This window comes from Carcharhinus amblyrhynchos, chromosome 4 (genome assembly GCF_965287045.1).
Source record: "Carcharhinus amblyrhynchos chromosome 4, sCarAmb.v2.hapA, whole genome shotgun sequence".
NCBI lineage: Eukaryota > Metazoa > Chordata > Chondrichthyes > Carcharhiniformes > Carcharhinidae > Carcharhinus > Carcharhinus amblyrhynchos.
This window is the reverse complement of record NC_137327.1, coordinates 50301907-50316011: the sequence shown is the minus strand read 5'-3', so window position 1 is coordinate 50316011 and position 14105 is coordinate 50301907. Positions and strand designations below refer to the sequence as shown.

Below are 14105 nucleotides of genomic sequence, written 5' to 3'. Positions count from 1 at the left end.
GTGTGGTTTTCTGCACAAAGCATATTAGCAGAGATTATAATGATGACAGTATACTGAATGTTCAAAATTTCATATACACAGAATGCATGTTTTAAATCACTATTGAAGTGAGAGCAATGATGCACTGTTCCCAGTTCTAGGGTGTACAGACTTCTGACATTGCAGTTTCGCCATTCTTCCTTGTTTGCAGAGGTTAACGGTTTAAGACCAGGTGTTGTCTTACAGCATTGAAAATATTACAGTGAAAGATTGGCATATTCAGAGTTCATAAAAGAAAAGAATCGCTACTTCCATGACGCTGTTCCCTAACTGAGCAAAGGAATTCATTCTTTGGAGATTGTTGATTTAAATTGCTTTTATTGCCTGCCATTTGAAGGTGGTGGGCACCACCTTGAATACCTGCAGTCTGTCCTATGAAGTTTTCTATAATGCTATTAGGTAGAAAGTTTCAGAATTTTGATCCACTGACAATGAAAGAATGATGAAAAATATCCAAGTCAGGATGGAGAAAGCTGGAGTTAATGGTGTCCCAATTCTCTCTATGCTCCTATTCCTTGGTGTTATGCTCTTATTCCTTGGTGTTAGTCATAGGAGTTGTTGTCCAAGAAGTCTTGCCAATTGCAGTGTCAGTGGTACACTGCAGTGGTGATGAGCCAGTGATGGAGGGAATAGATTTTTAAGCTATTGGATGGCCTGTCAATCATCAAGTAGACTCCTTTGCTCTAGGTGGTGTTGAGCTTTCTGTATTGGAGCTATATCCAGGTAAGTGGCGAGTATTCTGTCACACCACTGACTTGGGCCTTGTTCAAGGTGGAAAGTTTTAGGAAGGTGGGGCAGTTGTCACAGAATTTGCAACTTTTTGTCCTGTAAACATAACAGCATTTATGTGACAATTCAAGTTGAGTGCTTGTTTCTTAAGTCAAATAATTTTCTGATCATACAAAGAACAAAGCAAAATACAGCACAGGAACAGGCCCTTCGGCTCTCCAAGCACATGCCGATCGTGATGCCCCAACCTTAAAAAAGCCTTCTGCCCTTACTCAGTCTGTATCTCTCTATTCTTTCCCTATTCATTATAAGAACATAAGAACATAAGAAATAGGAGCAGGAGGAGGCCATCTAGCCCTTCGAGCCTGCCCCGCCATTCAATAAGATCATGGCTGATCTGTTGTGGCTCAGTTCCACTTTCCCGCCCTCTCCCCATAACCCTTAATCCCCTCTCTTATCAAGAACCCATCAACCCGCTTCTTAAAAATATTTAGCGAGGCAGCCTCCACCACTTCAACGGGCAGAGAATTCCAGAGATTCACCACCCTCTGAGTGAAGAAGTTCCTCCTCAACTCCGTTCTAAACCGACATTATCTAGTTTGCCCTGAGGTGGCCATATATCCTGATGAGCAGTTTCAACACTACTCAAATGTAATGAACACTATTTAATGTGAAGAGCTTCTTTAGTTTTGAATTTCTTTTTTATAAAGTATGCTTGCGTGCATTTTCATTACTGGTTACAGCTCTTGGTTCACTGAGCTGATAAGTGATTGCTATCCAACCTAAATCCATATATTTTTCAGTTAAACCTGATCAGTTTAATTATTGAAAAGTGTGGACTAAAATTGTAGTAGAATTGCAATATGTGCACACTTTCACAATTGAATCAAGATGATTTTTCCCATTACTGAGCCCAAATCCAATTGATTGCCGTCGCCCTTTTAAGCTTTCATGTGCATCTCCTATTCCATCTCCCTATGCCAAACAACTGTTGCATCATTTAGAAGTTGTCCCAGTATTGGAACCTTCCTTTACTGATTCTCAGTACAGTAGTTGGTTCAGAAATGTTGAACAATGAGCCCACATATCAGTGAACATCCTCGGGCTCCAAGCAGTAGTACAGGAAGTCTCCCCAAATGACACACCACCTATTGGGTGGGCGTGGGGAAGAGAAAATATTGCAAATTGCTTCCTTACAGTGAGAGCTTGGGTTTGGTGAAGGCCCAGGTTAACAGTGTGATGGAATACTCATCATTATCTGGATCTTTAAAGTAATAATTGAACTTGTAAAGCCTGCTTACTCATGCTCCAAACCTATTTCTAGCAGGGGCAATGTAGAAATATGGAACTTACTAAATCACCATTTTTAAGATGGGGAGCAGCTTTAGTATCAATTGATATCATAGGCCTTTTGTCAAGCTTGGTATGTTAATGAGATATTTCTATTTTCTAGACTTACAAATGTGAGCTAGTAAGCATCAGCTTGTGCCTGTTTCCAGTGTGGTAAACACTGGTGCTTGGTGACAGTCGGGATCATATCAAATGTCACAAAGCTTGATTTGTAGCAACAGGTTGAGTTGCCAAAACATAACTTCATATTTTGTTTCAGAACTGACCTGTTGTACAAACTACATTTGACCAGATGAATAAGCTCTTGTATTTGCTTTTATTTCTCATCCTTAATCTTTTGTTGCCAACTCAACTGGTGGAAGATCTATATCAAAGGTTTTGCAAGTGCTGCTAATTATCTGGCCCAGTGGTACCATGAGGAGATTGGGAACTATGGATGCAAGTTCATGTCTTATTACTCTGCACAATGTGGTTGTCCATTCTGCACCAGATTTAAGCCACTCTCAATCTCTTCAAATCTGCAGACAAGTGACTTGGCCTATCCTTGAATGTTGCCAAACAAAGCTGGTGTCAACCCTGGCCAACCAAATATTCCACCGACGTGTTGAAGGAGAGACTCTGGAATACGTTGAGCACTCCCCATCTTTCTCTCCTGTTAACTCCTGTTTTCTCAGCTCTTAAGTAGCCAGTGCTCCAGTGGGAGGGATGAAGAAATGATTACAAAGATGTGCTGAGCTCCTCTGGAAGAGTGGCAGGGAAACAGCATTAACATTGATCACTTGGAGGAGCTTACCACCAACCATCCAAAGTGGCAGCAACTTGTCTAAGTTGCTATGAGTCACCATGTGTTAATGATGAGGCAGAACAGCAGCAGAGAAGAAAGAAAGCAAATCCTGCATTCCGGATTCCACTACCTCATGGGACTTCCTGTCTGTGGCTGCTCAAAGACCTGTGATTGAGAAGCAGCCTGCCCAGTCAAGTGAAGACCCTTGGCAGAAACTCTCGGCCCTGAGCAGTCATGCTGGAGTCTATGGACAAACTTGTTAAAGTGTCTGTGTACTGTACCAAGATAAGACAACTCAGCCCCTTGAGCCTGTTCTGTTCAGTTGCGTCATGTTTGCTCTATAACTCCATCTTCTCTGCTTAATCCTATAACCCTTGCCATATTTTTCTAATTAAAAATATTATTTGATACATTGCCCAATAGAGGCAGTTTTTCCAAATGCCAGGGCTGGACAGTGGAACTCACTGAAACAAACACATTGGTGTTGCTTTGATTTATTTTCATACAGAGCAAAGGCTATCTTCCTGTTGAGAAGATTAGAGGGTAATGGGAAAAAAATTGGTAAATGTGTTGAATACAGAATTTTATAATCATGGTGTTGAGTCCTTGTCCAAGGTTCTAATTAAAATGCTGGGGTAGGATATTCTGATTGAACAGCAAGTTGAATTTCAGATAGAACTTCTTTATTTTGTTCATTCAGTAAAAAATCAATTTTTATCCATTTTGAGGATTGTTCCTTTTGGCTTCTCATAACTTTTAGCATGACCTTTTCAAATTTTTATGGTACAGAGCCAGTCTTGTACTTAAATGTATGCCTGAACTTAAACCCTGCTATCATTCAAAGATGGCATTCTCCCTCAAAGAAGAGATATTTGGTGTTTGGTTACCTCTTGCAGTGAATCAGAAGAACATTGCTAGCTCTTGTGCTTTATATTTGGTAGATCTGCCAGGTTTCATTCGAAATAGCTTTCTGCAGTATTCCTATATTGTCATGGCCATTTGCCAACAAAATCTTTTACTATCTTGACTGAAGTTTGGATTTTGCCTGTGAAGTATTGTTCCTAGCCATGTTATCTGCAGACTAATTCCTGTCGATACTTATTCTGCAACCTGGTCAGTTGGGATCCGTGGAATAATACAGGAGATCTGTGTGCGTTTCCTCCCACAATCCAAAGAGTAGCAGGTTTGGTGGATTGGCCATGCTAAATTGCCCCTTGGTGTTGGGGGGCTAGCTAAGGTAAATGTATGGGGTTTTGGGGGTAGGGTCTGTGGGAGGTTGTGCTCAGTATAGACTCAAGGGGCTGAATGACCTCCTGCACTGTTTGATTCTATGAAGGAAGCAGCTCATCTATCTATGATATAGAACATACTCAGTTAAGTAACATAACACACACATGCACCTGATGTAACTCCATTGACTATAGGTGATTTTAATGCTCTCTTGGACGAAAGCTTGCCAAACCTAGCATGTAGATACCAAGTTACCCGCCACATCACTTGAATGCCAATTTGAATGCTAAAAATCTGCACTGGGTTTTTTTAAGAGTCCGGCTCTATCAACAGAGCTGCTCGACATCAGAAGCAAAGGAAAAAAGTTACTTTGAGATTTCTGAGAATCGGAGTGGATCTGAGTCGGACAAGTTTGATCAAGGAAGCCTAGAAGTTGGCAGCTGAGGCAGTCCTGTATTTCAATGGTCATGTGATTCCACTCTTGCATCTAATCAAATGTACATTGTTGTAAGTAACTTGATTGTGTTTCTGGGTCTGAAGGGGGTCTTCTCACTGCTAATTAGACCTGTAAAATGTGTGTCCCTTTGAAGTAGAAAGAGGCTGGTATATCATTCTTTAATTCTAAGGAGTGTTCCCAATTGCATATTGTTGTAGCCTGAGCAGAATGGGATCTGGTATCCAGCTAATTGTCTAAGATCTGTGGCATTCCTTATCTCCCAATTTTCTAGAAGATAAAACTTGGTTCTATCACTGGTGTTCCGACCTTACAGAGTGTGATATTTTGCATGTGCGTGAGCAGAGTTTTTCTTTGGTTTTCCGTACCTCCCCAAATAAATAATGGAATGATTCTTAACAGATTACTGTGTTTTATAATCTGCTTGGCAGAAGCTGTACATAAAGGCTGGAGAGTGTAGTTGTGTTTCATTTTCTGAAGCTTCAGCTTGCTTAGTTGCTGATTTCAGCACTTTGTTAGGAATGGTGCCTTTTTTCCAAGGCATTTATGTACTGTAGTACAAAATTGTTTTGGTTTCTTGTTCCGCATTTAATAACTAAGACAGCTTAACAGCTTGCTCAGCAGTTAGACTTCAAGTATTGAAATTTATAATTATGTTTGCCAAATGGCATTTAATCTCTGTTTTGAAGGAAGTTGAGGCCTGTTTCATATTTGTGGCAGTTTGTCTGTTTTACTGATTTCTGTATTTATCTACTCTTGAAATCAGATTATTGCACAAAGCGTTCTTTTTATTTGACTTGCTGCTCTGAGAGCTGGAGTGCTGGAATTATGTAATCCTGCATTGACTCTGGCGTGGGATTTTGTGGCATTTGAATCTGAGGATGGCCGCACATTCTTCTAGCAGGAGGTGCAGGCATGCAACAGGAATAGAATAAATTTATATTTCTGCCTCTCCTCTGGAAAGTGACTGGTGCCAATAGAACTGCACCTCACCATGAAATCAATGTCTTAAGGAGGGGAGAAAATTGCATGCCGGAAGTGTAACATTATTCCAACTTAATCAGGCTGCTCCCAGTTCAAGGATGTTAGATGTTGCAGATTTTGTGTTCACTGGATTCACTAAAGGAAATGCATTCATTATTAAGGTCAGCGTTTTCACTTTTTGTTTCATGTTTAGAGATGCTGGTTCACCTTGAATGGTGTCTTTCTCCACTGGCATTTGAAACAATCCCATCAAAACACTTCAAACAGTATTACTTTGTCCAGGCTTCATTCAGTAGTAATAGCATCAAGTTGCAATGTGTTGCAGGACTCTGAGCTCTATGGGCTAGCCATTCCCAGGGGAGGTGATGTGTAATGGCATTATCGCTAGTCTTATTAATCCAGAAACTCAGCTAATGTTTTGGGGTCTTGGGTTTGAATCCCGCCACAGCAGATGGTGGAATTTGAATTTGACAAAAAAAATGTAAGAATCTACTGATGACCATGAAACCATTGTCAGAAAAAACCATCTGGTTCAGGATTGTACTTTTAAGGGAAGGAAATCTGCCGTCCTTCCCCATTCTGGCCTACATGTGACTCCAGAGCCCCAGCAAATGTAGTTGACTTTCAACTGTCCATTCAAGGGCAACAAGAGATTGGTGATGAATGCTGGCCAGCCAGCAATGCCCATGTCCCGCAAATGAATAACAATAAAACACCAAGATAAACCCAGTAAAAGACATGCTTTGGTCTCTCCAAACCTTGCTGGTCTTCCAGGACCAAGATCTGAATCATAGAATCCTTACAGTGTAGAAGGAAGCCATTCATCCCATTGACCCTGCACTGACAACAATCCCACCCAGGCCCTATCCCCTTAACCCTGTTTATTTGCCCTGCTAACCCTCCTGACAATGGGCAATTTATCATAGCCAATCAAACTAACCTGTACATCTTTGGACTGTGGGAGGGAACGGAGCACCCGGAGGAAACCCATGGAGTCACAGGGAGAACATGCAAACTCCACAATTCAGTCCGGAATTGAGTCTGGGTCTCTGGCACTATGAAGCAGCAGTGCTAACCACTGTGCCACCTGTCTGATTCTATGATCTGAGTATTGCAAAGTGTCACACTGCAGAGGCCATACTAAGGCTTGGAACAACCACAGCAAAGGCCTTTTGGGGAAAGGCCACGGGCCAATCTAATACACTCTCACCATTGTATATGAAGAGGCTGGGGACTGCGTCAAAACCCTTGGGGCTGTATGTTTTGCACAAAATGAATGTTATTGATGTAACCAAGTAGTGCGCACTTAACCCACCCCCGAGTGCCACATACTGTATTGAAAGAAACTGATCTGTTCTCTACTTTATACAAGTTAAAATTTAAAATTGCCACAATGTACCTTTTACAAATTTTGTGAATAAAGTATATTTGGAGAAAAAATGTAATGTCTCAGAATGCTCAGGTACAATTTGAGCACTTTATGCAAGTACTCATTCATTTAGGTCAAAGTAACTTAATAGACCATTGGTTCTGTTAGGCTAACATTTCTTCTCATTTTCCCCCTCCTGTGCTGACCTTGGAATGAAAATAATTAAATTGCAAAACATGAGTGAGGTTGAGTTTTTATTACTGTACAAACGTGTGATTCACTGTACTGCATGGTTTTTTTTAAAAATCTGCTTTGATGCTGAATTATGACTGACTGGCTTTTTCTAAATTCCACAGGCTGTTCGGGATCGGAGTACAGCCAATCGGGGATCAAGTTCGGTGATGGATGCCAGATGCAAATCGGTGGATCCAGATAATGTAAGGAGCTTGTTAAAGCTGGAGTCAGTCAACTCTTTGAGCAAAGTTACTCTGCACTTCTGTGGAGTGATTTACTTTAAAACTTCTAATCATTCAGCTGATAGGTGTACGGAGGAATCTAAATTTAATGGGGATGGGTGAGTAATTGGAGATGTGAAATCTTTAAAACCCAGTGTATTATAGCATGTTGTTTGGAACCGATCTGATGGTTTTTCCCATTTACTGCATATTAATTTTTGAATGATATTAAGGAGGAATGGTAAATATAAGATCAGGTCAATATTAACCTCAGTTATGTATTTTTTTCCATCTATTTTAAAAAAGACTTGAGCCCCAAAGTATTACTAATTCTGGGAAAATAATGCTTTGACTCTTTTTTTTCCTGGAGCTCACTTGCTGACACGCCACACCTTTTGCTCTGTGCTTTCACTCTCTTGTCTTCTAGAATTCGTATCCTAAAAGGAAATCAAGATTTTTTTGTGGTTATTTGCATATGTTTGAAGAAGACACATTTTCTCTTGACTAGATTTGAAAGTTTCTATAATTGGAAAATGCATCTTCTTAACAAGCAGAATTTCCAAATTTGGAGAATTCTGCCTATCTCATTATCTCTGCAAAATAAATTATACTTTTGAAGTTTCTCTAACTCTGTGATTGAAATCCTAGTGGCCCAGTGGTTAGCACTACTCCCTCATAGCACCAGGAACCCGGATTCAACTCCAGCCTTGGTTGACTCTATGGAGTTTGCACATTCTCCTCTGGATGTTCTGGTTTCCTCCCGCTCCATAGATGTGGGTTAGATGGATTGGCCATGGTAAATGCGCAGGGCTGTGGGCATGGAGTGGAGGGTCTGGGTGTGATGCTCTTTCAGGGATTCTGTGCAGGTTGAATGGTCTCTTTTTTTGCACTGAAGGGTTTCTATGGATTCTACTAGAATTCCTCTACACCTGTGGTTGGAATATTACATTAACCTCTAAGTTCCATGTTACCGCTGAGGATTAATGAAGATGTATTCTTATGCAGGTAGATTTTTCTGTAGGACTGGAAATCTATATGTAATGTCCCAAGCTCGCAATAAATATTTATGGTTTTCACAGTCTTGTAACTTTAGTTGCAGTTTGATCTGTTTTTTAATTATCTCTCTTTCTGCATGTTTTTAGTCTTTCTAATTTATTAGTTTCCTTAATTACTAATACCCTTAATCTTGAGCTTTTTTCAACTTGAGTGAAGAAATTTGATTTACTATTGCCACGTGTATTAGTATACATTGAAAAATATTTTTTGTGTTTGTTATACAGATAAAGCATACTGTACATAGAGAAGGAAAGGGAAGAATGCAGAATAAAGTGTTACAATCGTAGCTAGGGTGTAGAGAAAAAAATGAATTAAAGCATTATTAGAGATTTTAAAAAGGTGAGAATGAAGTTTTAGAAGCATAGAATGAGAGTAAAAGATAGAATTAGAAGGTATGCTGGGCACAGCTTGCAAGAAGTCGCCATGCTCCGGTGCCATCATGCAAAAATGTGATCTTATGGTCGAGGAATGAAGTTTTTAATCTTGGATATTTGTTTAATTGCACTACTGATCAATTTCAGAGTGATCTATTGAAATATTGGTGACACTTTTTTTGTAGCGCCCAAGTATTTTTATTTGCACTACATATTTCACCTTTCAACTTCGTGTTGAATGTTCACCTGCACGATACTACCTTTTGTTTGTGTTTCTACGTAATAGTGAGGCTGAAACTCTTGAGTTTAAACCATTCATTCGGGTTTGCCGATTTTTCACAGCTACCAGAGGACCAAATCTTGGTGCTCCTGGTTTAGGAAGGAGAAAGCTAGCCAGAGCTTGTAATGCCTGATCAGTGTGGCCCTGATGGTATGGATGTCTGATCAGGACAGAATCCAACCTGCTTGTGATGCTTAGATACATTACATCTGAATAATGGTTAGGCTGGTTAAGGAGTTTTGTAATTCCTGGAGAACAAAAGCCAAAAGAGCAAAATTGAGATTGGAGTAGAGAGAATAGTATACAGATATTGCACATGTGTTTTTAAAACTAAATAAGAGGGGAAAGTTGATTTTTAAAATGCTACATATGATTTTTTTTTTAAAATAACCTACATTTCTGTTGCAGTCTTTGACATCTTTTACATAGAAAAATAAACCGAAATAGCTGAAAATTCGACATTGCCTAGTGTTTTACTTGGGACTAGTGTTATACCTGTCTCTAAGTAATTTAAAATTTGCAGCTCCATGTCAGTCTCTTCTTTCTTAACACCCTTGTGTTTCTTTTTCTCTTGGGGGGAGAGAGAGAAAACCATCTGGTTTCTCAGTAGCCATCAGGGTGGGTTTTGCTGAAGTGTTGGAATGTGTGCCATGGGATAATTTGCCATTCAATGTGAAAATTCCAACCTTTTCCCTGAAGGCAGGACTAAGGTCTTGTGTTGCATTCTGGAATGTTAACACTTGCCAAATTATTTAGTGTGCTAACCATGCACTAGCTGTGTTTTCCAGGATTATCTTGATTATTCTGGATAGGTAAACCTGTATTGTTAGCTGTCAGGTGTTACTTGTGCCCCTTTTAAATCAGCTAATGGTAACTCAGAATTTCACTTGTTCACTTGCCATGTTGTGTGATTTTGCTACTGTGGTCTGCAACTCCTGTGATCGCCTTCTGATGTGTTGAGTTCACTGACAGAACAAATTTGCAGAAATACATTTGGTTTGTGGTGCACACAGAGTAACTTGCTGTACTCAGCCAGATGTCTCCTGGAATTTTTTTTTGCTTCAGCAGATCTCTTTCCGGAAGTGTTCATTTTGATACCCATGTTTATAAGAAAAGGCTAGAGTTAAACATCAGTAAGAAGTGTAATCTTTGTAAAGGCAAGTGAGCTTTATCATTCCAGTATATGTTAGCTTTTTAGAATGCTCTCAATCCTTCATTTCAACGCAGATTCACTGACCAGAAATTTTAGAGATGTCTCATTAATACATTTTAATGAATAAATCCATTTTAGGCAATTTATTACGTGCCAGTCTTATCTCCAGTGTTCAGAAAGGCTGCTATATTTGTTCAGCCAATTATAAATTGATGGAACCAATAGGATTCAGTGAGTTCATTCAGTCAGTTTTGGTTCCTTATTGCTGAGTATCCCAATTAGATTGTCTGATGACTGATATTTGCACATAGATGTACTGGTCTCCTTATTCAGCATACCAAAATCAAGAACACCAGCTACATTCGATACTGGCATTCTGCGCAGCAATTTGAATAAAACCCTCTAATTCTATTTTATGTTTTATCAATATATGCTCAGACCCAAAGTCTGCCACATGCCTAGTCGCGGGTTTCCTAGATATATATTGGCCGGCAGCTGTATTTGTGAAGGCAAAAAGGTTCGATGAAACTGAAATTGTCAATGGGTTAACCTATTGATGGCACGCTTAAAACAAAGGTGATCTAAGATCATCAGCTTCACCTTCATTTGTGACAATGAATCTCTGGCACATGACAATCGCACAAACTTTCTTGTCAAAAATAGGAAGCAGAAATTGTTTTTTATTGCTTAACAGGATTGACTTTAAAATTGACTTATGCAGCTGCTAATTTTTCATTTACAATGCTCAACAGAGTGTTAAAACAATTCATCTCTCTGACTCTAATCCTCTAGGACTTGGTAGACTGGAAAAAACCATTGCTGTGGCAAGTTGGGCATTTACGTGAGAAGTATGATGAATGGGTACATCAACCAGTAGATCGGCCTATCCGCCTCTTCTATTCCGATTTTGTTGAGGCCTGCTCAAAAACAGCCTGGTAAGCAATGAAGTAGTGATATACCTATATTTCATGAAATACAATGTAATTTAACTGAAAAAAAAGTTTTGGATATCATTTTTGGATGAAATATTTTATTCCAGGAAACTCAATCAACTTAGAAAACTGGGAATTACATGTTCTGCTTTCTAGGATTTGGGCATCACTGGCAAATGGCATTTATTGTCCATTCTAATTGCCCTTGAAGGTGGTTGTAAGCTGCCTCCTCAAGTTATTGCTGTCCATGTCCTTTAAACCCATAAATTTGACAAAGTTCCTAGATTTTGACCCATGATGGTGAAGGGACAGTCGGGATGGTGTGTGTGGGATGGAGGGGAGCCCACAGGTGGTACTGTTCCATATGTCTGCTGCCCTTGACCTTCTGGGTGGCAGAGGATACAGGTTTGGAAGGTATTACCAAAGGATGTTTAGTGAGTAGCTGCGTCTCGTGCATGGTGCTCGTTGCTGCCATTGTGTGCTTGTGGTGGAGGAAGTGAATGTTGGCCTGCTGGTCAAGGAGGCGGGATGGTGTCATTTTTCGTGAGTGTTTGCTCTTTGTTCATCCAGGCATGTGAGTATTCCATCACACTCCCGACCTGTCCAATATAAATGATGGAGAGGCTTTGGGAGGAGTCGGGAGGTGGTGGTGCATAATTCTCAGCCTCTGACTTGCAGTTATAGCCACAGTATTTGTATGGTTAGTTCAGATCTGTTTCTGATCAATGGCAACTTCCAGGATGTTGCTAAAGAATAATTCAGTAATGGTAATACTATTGAATGTTATGGGGAAATAGTTAGATTATCTCTCCTTGGAATTGGTCATTATCTGGCACCTGTGTGATGTGAATGTTACTTGCCACTTATCAGCACAAGCCTGAATGTTGTCTAGGTCTTGCTATATATGGGCATGGACTTCTTCAGCATCTGATGAATGCACAGTGCTCGTACCACTTGTGATTCGTCAGCGAACATCCCCCACTCCTGACCTTGTGGAGAAAAAGTCATTGATGAAACAGCAGAAGATAATTGGGACTCTACATATTACCAAGCGACTCTTTACTGATAATTTTCTCATATGATCCACTTCTGAGTAAAGAATATTCCCCCTGTTTCCATTAATTCCCCATATGTAAAATCACACAAGTTTATAGTTCTTTATGAAGCTATTCAGTCTTTGCTGTGTTAATTTGTGGTCAATCCAAAAATGATCATCTTGACTCTGATCTCTCTGGATAGCCCTGTATCTCCCACCACATCAGATGTATACCTAATACAGTAATCTTCCCATTAAAGATGTAGTCAGCTCTGCTGGAGCCATTGTGACTGTTGTGGTTCCGCAGAAACCCAAATGGGAAATTGTTACAGTGTGAGCTTTTGATTACTGAGTGCCCTGACTTGTGGTGAACTCTTAAACGACAATTTTCTTATGATTAGTCTTCAATGGTGACATTTCTGGCTCATCTCTGAGTACTAAGAAATGAATTTGAGATTTTTGAAATTGACTTTTCACACAGAAATCAGATTGTTATGGAAGGTATTATAGCAACCGAATATTTTCTCTTATTCTCTTATAACCTGTTGTCCTGTCGATTGGCCTATGGGTAATTAAACAATGATGGATGTATAAGTAATTTGTAATCAAAATCAGGAATGGTGAAGTCATTGAAAAATTTCTCGTCCTGTTGTTACATCTGAAGTGATTATGGGATTCTTCATAATAATTCTCCTCTAATTATTATTCACACATCCACAAGTTCCAATTATATAATGCCATACGTTAATAGTACTGTGAAACTATTATGGAAAGTGCCTGAGCACACAGTCTGAACAGGATAATGGGAGGCTATGGATGAGCTCACAAAAGCCAGATCTATTGGATCATCATGTAGAAAGACTTGTAAAAGTTTGCATTACTGTTGCTATACCTATTGATAATCCCAGAAATAGTCATCATAGAATAGAATCTAGAAGGGTGGCACAGTGGCCTCATAGTGCCAGGGACTTGGGTTCAATTCTGACCTCGGATCACTGTCTGTGTGGAGTTTGGACATTCTCCCCCATGTCTACATGGGTTTCCTCCCACAATCCAAAGATGTGGGGGTTAGGTTGATTGGCCATGTTAAATTGACCCTAGTGTCAGGGGATTAGCAGGGTAAATATGGGCGGTTACAGGAATAGGGCCTGTGTGGAATTGTGGTCAGTGCAGACTCAAGGGACTGAATGGTCGTCTTTTGCACTGTAGTGGTTCATTCTAAAGCATTATGCTCTTAATTTTCTGCTGATCTTTGAACACATTGCTTTTTTTTTGCATTGTAATATGTATGTGGGCACCTTACTAAAGGTCTCAGGCATTTTAAAAATTGCAGTTCTTTAAAAAAAATAAAATTTCAATTTTGGGCTACTGTGCACTGCGATGAAAGGTAGTATCTAGTAACTAATAGATAAGTTATTAAAGTATAAAGTCTGATTGCAAAGCTCATAGAAACTGTGCAGATGAGTCATAAGAACATAAGAAGAAATAGGAGCAGGAGTAGGCCATCTAGCCCTTCGAGCCTGCCCCACCATTCAATAAGATCATGGCTGATCTGTTGTGGCTCAGTTCCACATTCCCGCCCTCTCCCCATAACCCTTAATCCCCTCGCTTATCAAAAACCCATCAACCCGCGTCTTAAAAATATTTAGCGAGGCAGCCTCCACCACCTCAACGGGCAGGGAATTCCAGAGATTCACCACCCTTTGAGTGAAGAAGTTCCTCCTCAACTCCGTTCTAAACCCACCCCCCCCACCACTTTATCTTGAGGCTGTGCCCCCTAGTCCTACTGTCCTTTCTGAGTGGGAGGAGTCTCTCCACCTCTATCCTATCATAGAACATTACAGCGCAGAACAGGCCCTTCGGTCCACGATGTTGCGCTG

General features: G+C 40.1%; 1 protein-coding gene across 1 annotated transcript in view; it reads left to right on the top strand.

The window, feature by feature from the left end:
* Window positions 1–14105, top strand: part of fa2h (fatty acid 2-hydroxylase) — a 107154-nt gene that overhangs the window by 73860 nt on the left and 19189 nt on the right. Inside the window, exons 2-3 of the mRNA XM_080187131.1 lie at window positions 7296–7376; window positions 11050–11192. Coding sequence (XP_080043257.1) covers window positions 7296–7376; window positions 11050–11192 — 224 coding nt within the window. The remainder of the gene's footprint in view (window positions 1–7295; window positions 7377–11049; window positions 11193–14105) is intronic.